The following is a 17,848-nucleotide window of genomic DNA, read 5'->3' as shown; positions in this document are numbered from 1 at the left end:
AGTTTGTTTCAGACATACACACAAATACGTGAGCTGTCAGTTTTCGGCGGCGGATTTTCGCACGGTTCTATTTCCATCCGCGGCGACGTCGCTCCGCGCGATCACTCCATCGCTCTATCGCGGACTCGGTGCCGGAAACCAGCACGGTGGTTTCCCCGCGTATTTACCCACGTCTATCGCGGGTGAGTGCCATAATCTGGAGCGCGGAACGGTTTACTGCCGGCGTAAAACCCGGCGCGCACGAATAAGTGCGCCATCGGATCGGCCCTATTCAGATATAAATATGTATGGGCGCACGGTGCCGCGCGACGCGGAGGGCGCACAGCCACTGGCACTAACGACGGGCGATTCATCATTCGCGGGGAAAACGAAAGGAGTGACAGAAATTGTGGTGATTTAGGAAGAAAAGACAGAGAACAGATGTCGGTCCTCGGCTACGTCACGCCCGCTGCGCCTTCCCCCGCCACCTTCTCTTCTTCCATTTTCTTCTTCTCGCATTATAAAGGTAATCAATCATGTTTTTTACACTGATTATGCAAGTTGATATCGATTAATCCTTTAATTGCAGCAAATATGCTAAATTATTTATTTGGCTTTTAATTACATGTTTGATACGCTATCAGTATTCCGTTTAGAAAATATTTCCTGAATTTTTAGTTCAATGCTATATTTAATTTTTTTTTGGAACTTGGATAGCGTATATAAATAATTCAGCATTCAGATATTAACGTCTGAAACTTAATTCAGCAGTTAAAGGATTAATTAGTATTTTGAATAAACTGTGAGAAATTGAAGTCGTTAGTTTTAAAGTTTTATGCCAAATTCTGATAAAAATTAGATTAAATGCAATTAATAGCAGAATATTATAATCTACAAGCAATTTACGAGGATGCAAAATTATTTGTCCGTTATTAACATAAAAATCGAGAAATGACACGTTGAGATAAAAATTTAGGCAAAATGCGTTGCCAAAATTTATTTTTTAATCGCATAATCGTGAGAATCGGTCTAGAATCGCGTTGTATCGATTGCAAAACGGTTCAGCGGTAACGGAAGACTCGACTTTTTCTCACATGGTGATCCTGAAAATCTAAGAAACCGCCTAAACTAAACATAGCGACCCACCGCGCACCCGTGACGCTTTATTTACGAACGCGTGAAGTCCCCGATGGAAATCCTTCCAGCGGCTCCAGACGCCGATTATGTCGGAGCAACTCGCTTTTACGAGTTCCGATGTTTAATGTCATCGTTACATACGGGCGCTGCTTTTTTGTATTCATCATTGCATATACACACCGCGTGGGTCGAGTGTCGTTGCAATACAAAACGCAGACTTGAACATTCAGTTTTATCTTTAATAATAGTACCGCGCTTTGTATTAATAGCAATAGACATTAAGATCTGTTGATTAAAAATTTTGATTAATACAATTAAATTAAAAAAATTGAATTGCCTTACATCTGATTGAAGAGAGCCTAAATTTTAATTGAAAAATTTATTAATTACATTTTAAAAAGATAAATAAAAAAAATAAAATTTAGGCCTTTTAATAATTTACATAAAGTTTCGTCTCAGTAAAAATAAAAATTTATCAAATAATAAATAAAAACTAAGACGCAAATTATTATTAGAGATCAGATCACGTAATTAATTTTCAAACGGTGATTTGGAAAGCCGATAAAAACGCGAGAGCAGTTGGCGAAGAACGACGATTACAAAACCGTCTCGCAATTTCTCGAGCATCGGACAGACATCTCCGGATACAGCTCGGGTACAGCGCGGAGAGGAGTCAGCATCCCATCCGATCTTACGCGATTGGTCTAGATGCACGCTGGATGACACAGCTTTCGGCCAAAGGGGCGGGCTTGGGCGTCACTATTCGGCCTGTTGCTTGCAATAATATTTGCACTGGCACGTCTAATCCATTAAGGCCGCCGTCGCCGGACGGCGTTTGGTAAATTATTTATCCAATCCGTTTCCCCTCTCCTCGCGCTCCCTCGATCTCTCCGTCGCTCTTCATCTTCATCTCGCTCGCACGTAACCGCGAGCGTATCCTCTTTCCCACAATGGTGGACCTCCTGATTTACGATCTGGGAGTATCCGTGCGCTTCGCGAAACGCTCGTTATGCGCGTCTGACATCATAAGTTTTCGCGCGATTCGCTGTCGCGTTAAGTCTCCGTATAATCGCCGATCTAGCCTGTAACAATAAACCGTAATAGTCGAGGGTTTAATAATTTCGTATGTCACGTCGATTTTCCGTGTTGACGTCTTGATACGTCGCCGTCTTGCATTTAGATGCATTAAAGTTTTGCACAGCTGCGAAACCAACATCGTAATTATAACAGTTGAGAGTTGATAATTCCCAAAGCACGTTGAATCTTATAGGAGAAATCAAAAAGTGAAAAATTTGCATTAACAGTTTTTTAGAGGAGATAATTAAAAATTTTTTTAATTTTTTATAAGTAATAGATTTTTCAGGATTCAATAAATTAAAGCTTCACTCTTTATATGACGAAGCTGAAAGAACAGATTGATATTTCAGGATGATGGGGAGACAGAAACATATATAATATACTGTTACATATTTAAAGAAATATATATTTTCAATTTGATTCTTTTATCATTGAATCAATTTTTATTTTTTTCATTTTTTGCTATAATTTTATTCTTCTTTTATTTCCCTATTTATCGGCAATATAAAAATACTGTACATTAAAAATGCGAAGGCGCTTGGATAAATAAGCAAAATACGGATAACATCGATGAGTCGAAGGAATGATTATTGAGATTCCCTTAAACAATGATAAAGAAGGCCATAGAATCACGGTTATAAGAGTGCAAAAATTATTAACTATTTTCTGTTAATACACAAAGACCGTTTCGATTTATCAATCGTCGATCTTTATTCTATTAGCTGTTTGAGTTTGACCATTTTTTTTTTCTTTATATTTTTTTAGACTGAAAAGGATTTGAAATTATAATCAAAATGTCCTTTGTTTATTGATTAACAATCGTTAAATTCTTGCACTCGAACAATTACACTTGTGGTTCTTATTGCCTTCTTTTCTATTATTTGCCTTTGAAAACCTTTACAATATTAATATTTCGTCATTGAAAGCTCCGTTGAAACCTACGTGTCTATTTACAAAACGCTATTTACAAAAAGAGGCGGAAAATGTATGTTAACCAGATATGTATGTGTATATAAATGTATTATCTAATGATACACAACGACTGCGCTGTTCGCGCAGAGATGTTCTTTAAGATGAAGAATGAATAAATTATTACATTACTCGACCACCTGAGTTCAAGTTTTACTTATAAAATTCTATTTCATATATAAGCGTTCATATATTCGATATATATATAAAAATATATTCGAGAATGGAATCCCCTAAAAGACGGAATCCGTTTAGAACTTTTATCTTACATAGTTATACATCATCGTAAAAATATATTTATATATACATATATATAAAAATACATATAGGGTGTTTTATGAGAAATGCCTAATACTTTAAAAAGGTGTTTCTTAGGTCTAGTTTGGACTTGAAGAATAATCTCCTGAAATATCGAACATTCCTCAGGAAAAATCCTATAATAATATAAGGCAATACAACTTCGTTTTACTAAAAGTCATTTGCATATTACGAGGGTAAATAAAAAAATAAAGAAACATTTGAAGAATCGTACTCTTTAGAAAAAATTCCTTTACTTTTTGATTTTTTCTCGTGAAAGATGCAGTCACTTCTCGCGATTCTTTAGCGAGTCTTTATTCATGCACTTTGTACTTTTTATATCGTACATTGTGTGCAACATACATCTTTATACTTTGTAACATACATTAATTTATAACTGCAATCAATTTTAGACGATTTAAAACGCACGATCTAGAATTTAATATAGAATATAATGTTCGTATAATATTTATGTAAGATTAAAAAAAAAGTGTTGCTTTTGAATCCCGCAATCAAAGGATGAAATTGATAAGAATACGCGAGTTGCTCAAACAGCAAAGATTGTATAAACGCGATAAAAATTAAAAAACATTTATTATAAAATTTCTCTTTTTATATATATATAAATAATACGTATATTTTATTATATATTACATACATATTAATACATACATTTAGTTAATTTTTAATATAATCACCATAGTTGTCAATGCAATTACCGATGGCTTCATTTTTCATCAAACTTATTAGTAGCCAAATATGTTTTTTTAATAAAAAGAAACAAAAATTGCTTGAAGCAAGATCTTGACGTAATTTTAACCGCAATGGTTTTTGATCATTCTGCTTACAGAAGGCTACATACGGCAGAATTTGACATTACCAAAAAAATGTCATTATAGTGATTATAGTGATTATATTGAAAAATAACTAAACACGTGTATTAAGAAGAAACATTATCTTTACTTTGGAGACAACTCTCGCATGTTTTCGCGCGTACTTATTTTTTTATATTAAATTTTAGATGCAACTTAATGGTATCAATTACATTTTTGTTAATTAAATACTGAAATGTGAATACACGGTTTTGCCAGAATCATAACCGCTGATTGCTCGCTCGCTCGCCCGCGATTCAAATGTTTTCGCATTTAAATTATTTTTGAAGATATCATAATTGTATTAGAGGGATTGAAGGGAAGAAAGAGAGAACGCTTCTCTTGCGGATCGTCCTTGAATATATACGTTGCCGTTCGGCTTGTTGTCTAGGCCCACGCGAAGTGAAGCAGCTGTCACGGTCACTCTCGACATCTTTCTTTTGCCACCGCCTTTTTGGGCATACAGGGTGTCCGAATAAAATTTGGAGCATCTTATAGTTTTTATATAAATTAATAATTTTTTGCGAATATAATTATGCTATTAAAAATATCGAGGTAATTTTATGAACAAACATTATTGACATGAAATTTATGATTAAAACAACGCAAAATTAGGAACTCAAATTTGCAATAGCAACTAAATTTTTTCAAGAAATTCCCTCTTTTTGATCATCTGACAATTCTGATATTTTAATGATTGCATTTTTGATATTTTTTTGTTTCGATACTAGATAGTGTGAATCTAAGATTGCTTGTTTTTCTGCAATAAAGTGTTCCATCAGTTTTATTTCTGGATATTGGACATATATGTAATTTTGTTGTTTTAATTTTAAATTCCATCTAAATAGGGTTTACATTTAAAAATATCAGTATAATTGAAAAAATAATTATATTCTGTTTTATCTAAAAATTATAAGATATTCCAAACTTTTTAATAATTATTATATGTTGATCAATAGCACTTTTAATTGAAATCATCTAATGCCCGTGATTTTGAACGGCCACCCTGGGATAAATGCATCGCGCGAGCGCGGGGCAGAAGACAGATGCATCGGGTTTGTTTTTGTAGCGCGGCGCGGAACATCATCGGGAGGGTTCCCGAAAAGGCGGAGAGACGCCGAACGTTAGATGTGTCTTGGCTAATTGAATTCAAAGAGATTTATGGCCAGCAACGACGCGTTGCGCGACGAATAAAAAAAGGCGGGAGAGCGCGATTCTCTCCCGCTGTCGCGCGATTCCCTCGAGACTGTCGCCGGACGAAACGTTGATAAATGTTTTTACCGGGCCAATTAACGTTAGCGGAATAGCGAGGAAATTCGGACGGCGGCCGGTGCTAATCGCGCGAACTCCTGTGCTTGCGTCCGCTGGATCTCAGTTAATTGAACGCCTTCGTACGAGAGAAATGCACGAGTGCAACTCTGAAGTGCATAAATAATAACGATGAGGTAGTTGATATACGTATATTATGCAATATAGACGACAGAGTCGCGTAAAAGGGGAATAATTTATTCGCGAAATAGAAATTCATCTCTGTTTCGCGCAATTAAGACGCGGTGGATTTATGAAAATCTCGTTTTTTTTCCCCACATATATAATTATTTCGTTGAAAGTATCAATATTTTATGGATGCACATTATTGTGGATTAGAGATTAAATCAACAAACTTTTCGATACGCATTGCGAAAGTCCTGCCTTCGGCGACTCGCTACTCGCGCCGAATCGCGCGCGCCTCTTTTTCTTCTCCGCTCGTCCTCCCGCGCTTTTTTTCGCGAAGATTCACTGCCGTAATAAAGAGTCGTCGGGCTCTTTAACGCAGCGTGTCTTCGTTAAGCGGCTGAAAATGCGGCCGAAAGTTTGCTTTGACCGGTTTAAAATAAACTAACGCCATTCGGGAATATTATTCACGGCGGCGTGAGTACCGAAGTCGCGCGGCGACGGCTGTTGTTTTATACGCGTTACGCGATGAAGAAGCCGATGCGTGCGACTCCGTCTCGCAGCGACTGTCATCTCGGGTGAAAAAAATAATATTGTGCCCGACCGATAGGCGCCAAAATACTCGTTAATTTTTTTTATCCTCTCCCCGGCTCTCATTCCCTAAGAAGGTTGTTTCCTTAATCTTTCGACCGCCGTTAGCGCCTTTAGATAGCTTCGATAGATTCTCGCTCACTATCGGCGTCTTTAGACACGCCTTCATTTTTAATGCAAAAACACGAGAATCTTGTATATAGAAACGATTACTGGTTTAGTTCGCATGTACACAGTATGCACCTTGCTTTCGAGTGTCTCGAAATCAAAGGGTTAAGGCAGTTCCAAGTCCGACTATTATTAAATGGTTAGACATACTGGTTCTCTCCGACGAAATACATCGTATTCAAGCGAAATTACGTGAGTCAGAGGATCAATACAAGAGAACATTTCGGCCACAATTCTGAACTTTAACTTGAAGGAAGAACTTTAACTTGCAAAAAAAGATAGAAAAGAATCAAATTATATGGAGAATGCAAAAAAATATGAAAGCGATAAACTCATTAATTAATTGAATTTAATATTTTCTATATTTTTGTATATTTTCCAAACAATTTGAACCCTCTTATTTCTTTCTTTACATTTCCTCACGCTAAAAAAAATCCGACATTGTGGCCAAAATGTTCCTTGCATATTAATTGATAATAGATTCTTGCGCTTCAATAATCGCGCTTCTGATTTTTATTGCTTTCTTTGTCAATATTTATCTTTGAAGAACCATTATATAATATTAATATGTAGTAATCAATAGCTAATTAGTGACTCAAATTTATCAGACTGTACGATAACGTTACTGTATAAAATTGTACTGTATAAAACGTTACTGTAAAAAAAAATTTAGTGTAAAATTACACAATTAAGTATATAATTCTGAGACTAATAAAAGTGTCAATTTTCACACATATGTGAAGTTATAACTTGCAGATAAAAATAATTTTTAGTATTGTAATAAATCAGTCATTTACACAAATAAATTTACAGTTATTTTACGTATATATACGCGTAAAATATCTGTATATATATCTTTTTGCATAAAATATATATATGTGAATATATATATATTTCTTTACTGAAGACATCTCACGAGATGCCCTGTCATATCTTTATAATAGAATAAAAATATTTTGCGCGGCCAATTGAACAGCTCGGAACATGCTGTTCGACAATTAGCCGGACTAAAAGGATACGCTAAAAGGAAATGCAAAAATCCTCCAGTGATAATATATATCTAAATAAAATTGTCCTTTTTCATATATCATTGTTTCTCTAGTGACAATCCCAATAAAATTGTTCCTTTTCATATATAATTGTTTCTTTTCATATATAATTGTTCCTTTTTATATATAATTGTTTCTCCAGTGACAATCCCAATAAAATTGTTGCTTTTCATATATAATTGTTCCTTTTCATATATAATTGTTTCTTTTGATATATAATTATTTCTTTTCATATATAATTGTTTCTCCAGTGACAATCCCAATAAAATTGTTTCTTTTCATATATAATTGTTTCTCCAGTGACAATTCCAATAAAATTGTTCCTTTTCATATATAATTGTTTCTCCAGTGACAATCCCGATAAAATTATTCCTTCTCATATACCCGAGATAAGCAGCCGAGTTATAAAATCTCCGAAATTCTCTTACTTTAGGAACCCGAGAAATTTTTATAACGTTTATATGTATTATGGTTTACTTCGAAGCGAGTAACACGAGACAAGTGCGATCGCACTCGCACCGGGATACCAATTTAATCCACGCGAACGGGAACAAAGATCCATCATGCCACGATCGTTTTTGCTGCCGCGCGACGAGATAATTTCGTTGATTAATGCAGGTGCGTAACGCGACGCTGGCTAATAAGCGCGCTTTACGCACATACGTTGTCGGCGACAACGACGCGGCCTTTGCTCGCCGCACACCGCGGCGAGTTGTCGCGCCGTTAATAGTCCGACGAGAAGACGGATAAATTATTGGCTTACATTATTGCGAGCGTGCGAGCGATGCCGCGGCGCGGAATTAACGGGGACAGAATTAACTGCCGTGATTAGATTTCAAAGGGCGGTAAAGCGAAACCGGAAGAGAAATGTGTAATTATATCGTGTGTGTGAGATCAATCCGCACTAGAATAGTTTCACGCGCCGCTAGTACTCATTTTCCAATGTTCGATCTCTGATAGAAATCTCTTTCGTTAGCTGACAGAGTGACTGCGGAGGCATGAACGAATGCATAACGCGATCCCTAAAATTATTTTGGTAATAGTGCTTTTTCAATTGCTTTCGCAAAACCTCGTATTTTCGCTCCACAAATCAATGGTCCAAATCTACTTTCGTAGCAAAATTTTATTTCACACTCATTCAATTTTATTTTGATACGAAAGTAATAGGTCTCGAAAAGACCAGCGAAAGATCGTAAATCAATATGTGCAATAAACGCAGAAACATCGAACAGAAAGACAGATTTGTTTTTATCAATATCGTTAAATAATATTGTTAATATCAATACATAGGATTGTGAATTGTCGAAATAACGACGATATATTCTGTATCGATTTTTTAAAGAAAAATATAGTTTTATTTTTTTTATAGCAATTGTTTTCTCAAACACAATTTGACGTAAAAATTTTATTTGTATTTTTGTTAAGCAAAGATATTTTGCAGTAAATTTCACAAAAAAATTTCGATCTTTCGTCGTTTTATCTTAAACATTATTACTGTTACTATTATAACAATATACTAGCTACTTATCTCCTAAGGATTTGGATACCAATCGCCTTCCATCCTCCAGACGCTAAAAGCATAAGACAATTTGTCGTGCGATATGTAATTAGAGGTCGTCGATGTAGCTTCTTTCGCGGCCTTAATCGCATCCCTGGAGCGATCCCTAAGTCCTAAACAGAAACAAATTTCTTTTTATTACCGTATGATCATATAATATTTTTCTCCAAATTATAAGTGAGAGATAAGAATGGCGCAATGAGTTCTGCATTGAGTTTTCTTATATATCTGAAAAATATAGTACAGTCAATAAAAAATTAATAATTGGTTTATATAAAAAACTTGTAAAAACTGACGAGTACTTATTTCAAAATTACCGAAAGTTTAATGAGAATTATATTCACTTTGTAAAATTGAGAAATTATTTATTTCGAAATCTCAATTGTTTCGTTTAATTGTATTTTGACGTGTTAATGAAACTTTCTTACACTCGTCAGAAAATTTCTTTTCTCGTAAAAAGATGTACATTATTTTTTCGATATTCCAATTTTTACTCTATTTTGGTAAAGAGATATAAGAGCGAAGAGTGAGAAGAAGAGCCGGCGAGAGAAACTGAACGGAAGGAGAGCTCGAGGAGTCGTTACACGATAATTCTGTCCGCGTATAATGCGAGATCCGAAATAAAAAGGAAGTGCATCGCGCGAGCCGAATAAAAGAAGTATGAACGGTATATATTTCCGTCTCTCGCGAATTCGTCGCAGAAGCGAATGGGAACGATCGGCGCCGGCTCCGGGCCGTCAGCGTATTGCGATATCGTTACTCGCGCAGAATTATCGGTGCATTCTCGGCATATACCGGGCGTTCTCAACTGATTCATACAAAACTATTTATACAGAACATTTCTAAAATGAGAAATCAAATTTTACAAGTACATTTTATTTTGCTCTTGATTTTAGAAACAGAAATTTTATTTGCTGCGTGATGGTCGACAATGGATTTTACCACGTAGACAAAATTTCGTTGTTATCGTTGAGGAAACATTTGATTTTCATTCTTTTCTCAATTTACATTGATTCCATTGATTGGAAGTTTAAACAAGCTAGTACAGCTCAACGCTCGCTCATACTTACTCAAAAGTGGAATATCCGTAAAATCGAGCGATAAAACTGCTATTAAGTATTGCGTTGTTTATTATTTTAGACATTAAAAATTCGGATCCGCGTGGGCCACGGGGGATTTATCTCTCACTGAGTTTACAAATATTATGAGAGCGATAAATGCGCGATATGAAGAGCGAGCGTCTCGCGCGGATCACTTATACGGGGACGCAAGTGTATACGTCGTCCAGGCTTATAGCGTGTAAATTACAGAAATCCGCCAGTAGGAGTCTGTTTAATTATGTTGCGCTGTAAACAAGCCTGGGCGACCCAACATGTGTAAACACGTGCCGCTCGGTGGAGAACGTGCCGACGGAGACGATCCTCGAGCGTCTCCTCAAACAATGTGCGGTGAAGTAAACTCGCAGCGTTCTCTCGCCGCAAGACGATCATTCAAATTATAGCAAAAAATGTCATCTTTCGTCTACATAATATAGTTTTTGAATTGAAAAATTGAAAAAAAAAATTTACTATCGGATTTTGACGCGAATGAGCTGCTTGATACTTTGCTTCGGAAGTAGCGAAATTGTAATTCTCGATACCTCGATATTTAATAGCGAAAGACAAATACTTAGCACGAGAGCATTTTCTTAAATTTTTTACAATTCAGTAACTATATATATTTGTGTTCTGCATTTACATAATATTTTATCTTCTATGGAATCCTGAAATACTGGAATCATAACGATAATTCGCTAGGGATTCACACCATCTCTTGTGAGCGATGGCGCAATTTTTATTATATGTCTTGAAAATGTAGACCAAGGTTTAATTATTGCAGATTTAATGGCGAATATGGTAAATGATATAGCAAAGAAAAAAGGTGCATTGAATACGTGCTAATGCGGCTAAGGATCGACAATTACAAGTTGAGCATTTTTAAGAGGCAACCCACACTATGTTTCGGCGTATCATAAAAGGATAAAACTGTATTAAATGCGCCTCTAAATTAAACAGTCTCGAAAACTACTACATATACAGTAAGCTTTGTATTCTTTTTAAGATGGACAAAAAGGCCAATAAAAAATATTATTCGGATATAAACTCAGTTTAATTTCGTCTCTTCAAAAATGCTTAGTTTGTTATCATCAACTTATTAACTCTCATGTGTTGTCGATATTAATGAAACTATATTATAAGTCAATGAAAGCCACAAGCGCATTTGACGGTGCGACATAATTTTTAATACACTCAGGAATCAATTTGATAATCGTAATGCGGATTTTATATCTGCATTCGAAACTTTATACAATATGATTTTCTCGAAACTAAGAGTGTTTGCAAAAACTGATTGATGATTTCTCAAAAAGTGATCGATCGACTTGAATTTTTTTCTACTAGAAAAATTCGCAAAGTGAAGAAACCTTTTTGATTCTAAAATCCAGTAAAAAATATACATATTTACAGTCTATTTACAATGCAGAATGGAATTATCGCGGCATCGTTAGATTAATAATTTTTGATAGTTGTAAAAATAAAAGGTCTCTTTGCAAAAATATTGAAGAACAGGCGCTTTTCGCGCTCAGAATATCGGATTAATTTCTGAATATATCGAAAATGATTTCGCGTCGTACGAATCACGCTTGCGGTTCCTATTGGCCCGCGATATAGTTCAATTCAGTGCTGATGAACCTTCTTTATTTACCTTCTTTATTGCCGCTTTTGAATCAAAGTCGGTGCACGTTGATGCAATGGAAATTACCTGTGTTGTCGGTCTCGTCGGCGGCACTGGACTTCAGTACTTGAAACAGGAAGTCGATGTACCTTGTGGCCAGTTTGAGCGTCTGGATTTTGCTCAGCTTATCGCTCGGCAACGTGGGAATGATGCTCCTGAGGGCGGCGAACGCCTCGTTGAGGGACTGCGTTCTCTGACGTTCGCGCACGTTCGCCATCGCTCTCTGGGCCTGCACTTCCTCGTTAGTCGCACCACTTTTCCGGCGCACCTTTATCTTGGTGGTAGAAGCCGACACGCTCTCACCCTCCGACTCGCCGTTGCTGTTAGTCTGATTGCTGTGGTCACTGCTGCCGTTACTGTTGTATCTCCGTTTCTTCCTGACGCTCGGCTTGTGACTGCCGTCCGCCGCTTCGTAACGCTTCGTCGTCGACGTCGACGACGACGGTTCCGTTACGGGGTGCTCCAGCGTCGTTGCCGTCGTCGTTGCCGCCGCCGCCGTCGTCGCTGTCGTTATCGCCGTGTTGCAACCGTACGCCAATTGCCCGTCCCGCGGCTTGTACTCCATCATATCCGTCTGATGGTAGGATCCCTGGACCGACTGGACGGAACCGGGTGCCGTGAGCTCGTCGCAGCAACCGGGCGAGTACACGTCCTGCGACGACGGCGTGAGAGCGCAGATACTCTGTTCATGGTCCCGGCTGTAATCCGACAGGAACTCGGAGGGCGAGGTGTTGGTCGAGTGCAGCGGCTTGAGCACGCCGTTGTTCTGATGCGAATCTATCTGCTGCTCGTAGTCGAGCTGCTGCTGATAGTCCCTCAGGAGCTTGTCGTTGGAGTGATTCTGCGTTTGGCGATGATGCTGATGGGGATGATGAAAGCCCGCGGACATCTCCTCCGGACCGTTGTAGACTAAGTGAGGGATTTGTGACACGAAACCGGCCGGGATCTGATGATGAGGATGATGACTGCCCGGCTGATGATAATCCGACAGATTCCGCTGCTGCTGCTGCTGCTGCTGCTGCTGCTGCTGCTGATGCTGATGGTCCGGCGGGCTGCTGAGGTCCATCAGATGCGACGACGTGAAGCGGTCGTAATGAACCGTCTGCGAGCCGCCGTCGGAACTGCCGTTGCTGTGCACAAAGAAATTCGACATATACTGCTGTCTCTGCTGGAGCGCTACTGGTGCCGGCTGCGGCACTAACGTCGAACCTACTCCCCGCATTGTTACGCGCAGCGTAAACTTTTCGATAAACAGCAAAAACGATACAACAATCAGAATCAACACTTGGAACGACGGTTTATTATTTTTGTAACAGTAGACGATACAAATGGCCGTAATGTTCGGATCATTCAGACCACCGGATACCGAACGCCGGACTCCTGTTATTGATCGCAACATTAACTGTTTGTGCTATGTCAGTACGCACTACGCGTACGACATGGGATTTCACTGCGGAAAAAATCGATCGACCGCTTGCTAATTTTTCAGCGACGGAGCTCATGGAGATAACGGCGAAAATCTGCGAAAACCGAGGAGCGAGCGCGAGGAAGAGCGCGAGAAATCCGACGCGGAGCGTCTCTTTCGACGTTTCCGGCACTTTATCAACAACGTCGTCGTCGTCTTCGAATATTACTGTCCGAACTGCGAACCGGCAAAAGTAGAGTTCAGAACGTTCGTCGCGCAAGAAGGATGGACGGACCCCACCTCTGAGTTTGACTGGTCCACGGATGTTTGTTCCCACCCACGGATGGAGAAGGAGAAAACGATATGAGCAAGTAGATACGACCGAGTGGCGGAGAGGGAGAAGACAAACTTCTTTGCCAATCAGAGCAGAAAAGGTAAAATAATCCTTATTTGACAATAAAATAGAGTTTTTACGAAAAAGATGTAGGTATAATCGAGAAAAAAATTAATTAAATTGGAATTTAATGAAAACTAAATGCAAGCATTTTATAAATGTTTCGTATAATATTTGATTCATTTTATGATTTATTGTTATGATTTATTTTTATTTTTTGTATGTCCGCGTGTTGTGTGTTGTTTGATATTAAAAAGTAGTATTAATTACAGTTTTTTTCGCAGAAAAATAAATAATTTTTTATTTGCATTATTTGACACAATATTAAAGCAGAAATTAATTAAAAAATTAATTATCAAATTGTCAAGCGAATAAATCAAAGAATTTCTATATTTTGCCTCCGATTTTCTTTAAAGTAGATCGTTGCTTTTTTACAAAGTTCGCGAGGTAGGATTTAAAATAGTCACCACGAAATGCCGCGTCGGAAAAGTGATGTATCGACATTTTTTAAGCTCCTGCAACTCGGAAGCCGGCCGAGGATGAAAAATCAGCGATGAGAGTTACGACGCGGCCAAAAATAGGAGAACTTCACGCAGCGACGTAAAAAGTACATTCCTGAATAAAAAAACGAGGTAACAGGAGAAGCAAGAATTCAGAAAAGGTAGGGCTTTTTAAATATTGTTTTCAAACTTTGGCAAAATTTGTACCACTTTGTGCTTAAGTCGAGAAAATTAACAATTTTTTCAAAGATTGTGCAATGATGCTTGCAACTTTACAAAAATCATCTCAATCGATATTTTAACAAGGAAAAAATATGCGAATTTTGATAGTTTTTTCTTCAGCTTAATGATTGGATATCGATAATGATTGGATATAAGATTAAACCTACAGCGTGAATATTTGCAAATGGACTTATCGCTCGGGCTGACGTTCTCTCGCGCGCGAACTAAATTAATATCGCCGACGATTTTACGATGTAAATTAATGCGGGGCGCGCGATCGTTCGCTCACCCGTTTGCTCGCTTCGCGAGCACGCGTGATGGATGGCCGTGTTGGATGCACCGCAACGTGTTTGTTGTGACGGACGAAAGCTCTTTTGAGGGTGTCTATAAATTCCGCGTTTCGAATTTTCTCGCGAGCCTACCCGTTCCCCCTTTCGTCTTGCCTGTGATTTACCATTTCGTTCGACGTCACGCCACGCCTACGGAATATTTAGTCGCGAGGGTGGCTCGGAGGAGACGGTCTTTGTTCGCCGTTTTCATCTCAATCGAATCAGTCGATTAGTTCATTTCAAGCAAAATATCACGTTAATTGTGCATGTACTGTATACGTTATAGCCTGAATTCAAAATTAGAGTAAAAAAGATTTTTTAAGCACATCACAAAGCTTCGCAAATGTCAAAAATTTCATTCTTACATTCAATCTGTGAATACTCGCGGGAAACTGATAAAGAGATCGTCGGTCAAAAGATTGGCGAACCAATTGATTTATTCCTCATACTAGTTTTTAGCGACTTTGTTGAACGACTCAATCGACGTTACCGCGATGATATTAGCGGATGAATATTCATCGCTCGTCGAATCTTGCTTCTCGGAATCGAGACGACCGACAGAAGCCGTACGTTGCCGTTCTGGCGACGGTCCAACCGAAAATCAGATCGCCAATAGGCAGGCCGATAAATAACATGGTCGAATACCAAAATAATACCCGACGACGATCAAAGCGGCAAAGTTCGCGAGACTTTTTGCTACACTTTTCGTAATTTCTCTAAAAATATTTGTCAAAATGAAATTATTTAATTTAAGCTTATATTTCAATTTGTACTTAATGTGTGTTTTTAATTAGATTTTTTGATAATTGAACTTTTTGCTTATTGTCGACTAATTGTTTTTTTTTTTTTACAACAGACTCAAATTTTTCATCGAGCTCAATTACAATTGAACTATTTGGAACAAGATATTTAGATACTTTTTACGAAAATAAACAGTCGAATAGAAAAATTCCGCGATACGACCAGCAGCTCGTCAACCTGCCGAGCTTTACAAAGTGGAACGGCAACCTTTGCCGATCTCTCTCGCGGCCACATGCGCCGCGGGCACGCGTCGTTTGACGATATTAACGCGGATGTAATTGCGTGTGCCGGCGCGCAAAGTTTAATCGCCGCGAGCAAGCATCTCGACGTTGTGCACCGTTGCAAGTTCAAACGTCCCTGTCGAACCCTCTTCTGTCCCACGACATCACGGCGTGAAGGGACAGGATGTTGTATTTTGAGAGGATACGCGCTTTTCAAGTAATAATGTCTTTGGACATTAGGTATCTGCTGTCACACGAAACATCAAAATTATTTACGATGAAAAGAATTTTTGTGTATTATTTGGAAAAGACTTTCTTCTTAAATTTACAACTATCATGCATGTAACATATTTTCCACATATGCGTATAGCATGGAAAACTAAAGTCATTGTTGCACGACGAAACACATGAAATGTATTTCGTTTTGAATCGTGAAATCAAGATCTATTCGCTAAAGTACGGCAGAAACGGCAAAGAAAAAGATGAAAAATGAATAAGACGGAAAACAGCGTTTGTAGAATACTTGCCGCTACACTTGTGATTAACTTGCTGAAGAAATTTTGCATCTGACAAAGTGTCAAAGAACTTTTCTCTTACTCGTTATAAATTTTGTGCCATATGTACTTAATTTTTCTTTTCTTTTCTACTATAATACACACTCTTTCTTACTATAATACACACCGAAACCAACTTAAGGGCATTCCGAGAATTTGATCTCTTTTGTGCTTTGTTATTGTCCGTTTAGTACGGAGTTTTGCAATATGTTCGACATATAGCTGTCTGTTCACTTGCCTCGTGAAATGAATAATGCAGCATACGGCGATCGTGTGTAACAACTTAGCTGTGATAAAGATTTCGCACTGTTGAAAAAGTATGCGGCTGTATTCGGTGATTCGTACAGTTTCCGACAAGATCGCGCTACGAGCAAATTAAATGGAATGTAGTAAAATAATCGAAGAATCTGAAAAAGATAGAAAGATAATGTAGCTAAAATATTGCCCTTTCTGTGATATTTCATAAATGTCACCTAAATCTAGAAACTTATTCTGAGCTTTTCACCGACTCGCATTTTATGATTTCAGGGTATCGCGCGAGGACCGCGCCGGATATCGCCGAATAATCGGTGCGATATTTGTGTCGCGGACGACGAGGGTGGTCCCTTCTCTCACGATTTGAGAAACTGCGTTCCCGGCACAGTGAATGTATACGACGACGGTGACGAGAGTGATGGAGATGGCGTTGACGACGAATGAATGTCGACAGAAAACTCCGACAAATTTCTTCATTTTTGCTAGCGCGAACACCATTTGAAGACGGCAAGGGAAGAAGAGGGAAGAAAAAACGGCTGGCTGTCATGTATATCCGCTTATTGGTACTTACAGGTGCGACAAATTTTTCTTTACAGTATAAATTGCTAGCATGGTCGGTTGTGCAGCATTGTTCTGCGTTAACCATCACATGCATTCTCTGCGATATGAAAAAGGCCCGAAACTTTTGCACGCCACTGTACATATTGACACAATGATAAATGAATCCTTTTTGTCTTTTCCTTAGTTCTGAAAATTATCAAAATTTACTCTCAGTCATAAAACATTTTAAAGAATTATGCGTTATACTCGTAAAATTAAATATTATTTTAGTGTTAATTATTTTTTTAGTTAAATATTTTAGTGTGCTTCGTGGAAACTTTTCTTATTAAAAATTATCATTCGAGAGAGACTATTTTGAATTTAATTATATATTTTTTTAATGATATTGATTTTTTTCTACTTTATTGTATACGTAATGCGAAGAGAAAGTTTCGGCTTCTCTAATTAAATTTCTAATTTAGAGTCTTTTGGCATCAATTTATTGTTTCATATCGAACGCGCGATGCGTATTTTTCCTCATTATGAATTTTGTATGTTTTGTTCCTCCTGTTTTTGTAATTCTATAAAAAGATTCGTTAAGCCTTTCGTATTTCACGACGGAAGATTAGCGACGTTTAGATTCCGTCGTCATCCAACGCGGCCAATGTCGCACGACGAGAGCGGGCCGTATACTTTTTCTTAGTAGATCAGAAGACATGTGTTC

General features: G+C 37.9%; 1 protein-coding gene and 1 long non-coding RNA gene across 6 annotated transcripts in view; one reads left to right on the top strand and one right to left on the bottom strand.

Moving 5' to 3' along the window:
• The first annotated feature begins 417 nt into the window (after window positions 1-417).
• Window positions 418-17,434, top strand: LOC137000608 (uncharacterized). Of its 2 annotated transcripts, none has more exons than XR_010890883.1 (3): window positions 418-505; window positions 13,393-13,742; window positions 14,215-14,782. It is a non-coding gene; the product is annotated as an uncharacterized lncRNA (long non-coding RNA). The 2 variants fall into 2 exon arrangements; XR_010890884.1 differs by lacking the exon at window positions 418-505 and adding an exon at window positions 16,858-17,434 and having other exon boundaries at window positions 13,236-13,742; window positions 14,215-14,363.
• LOC105671390 (protein twist-like) overlaps window positions 499-17,848 on the bottom strand; it is a 28,237-nt gene continuing 10,887 nt past the window's right edge. Inside the window, exons 2-3 of one of the 4 annotated variants that reach the window (XM_067357754.1) lie at window positions 11,874-13,033; window positions 499-2,198 (exon numbers count right to left, since the gene is read on the bottom strand). In XM_067357754.1, coding sequence (XP_067213855.1) covers window positions 11,896-13,033 — 1,138 coding nt within the window. In that variant the 3' untranslated portion in view covers window positions 499-2,198; window positions 11,874-11,895. Of the gene's footprint in view, window positions 2,199-2,573; window positions 9,245-11,873; window positions 13,034-17,848 lie in introns of those variants that run through there. The other 3 variants (XM_067357755.1, XM_012365518.2, XM_012365517.2) reach the window with 3 other exon arrangements.

The sequence above is a fragment of the Linepithema humile genome, chromosome 6 (assembly GCF_040581485.1).
Source record: "Linepithema humile isolate Giens D197 chromosome 6, Lhum_UNIL_v1.0, whole genome shotgun sequence".
Classification (NCBI taxonomy): Eukaryota; Metazoa; Arthropoda; class Insecta; order Hymenoptera; family Formicidae; genus Linepithema; species Linepithema humile.
Note: the sequence above shows the minus strand (reverse complement) of the source record. Positions and strands in the feature narration are given on the sequence as shown.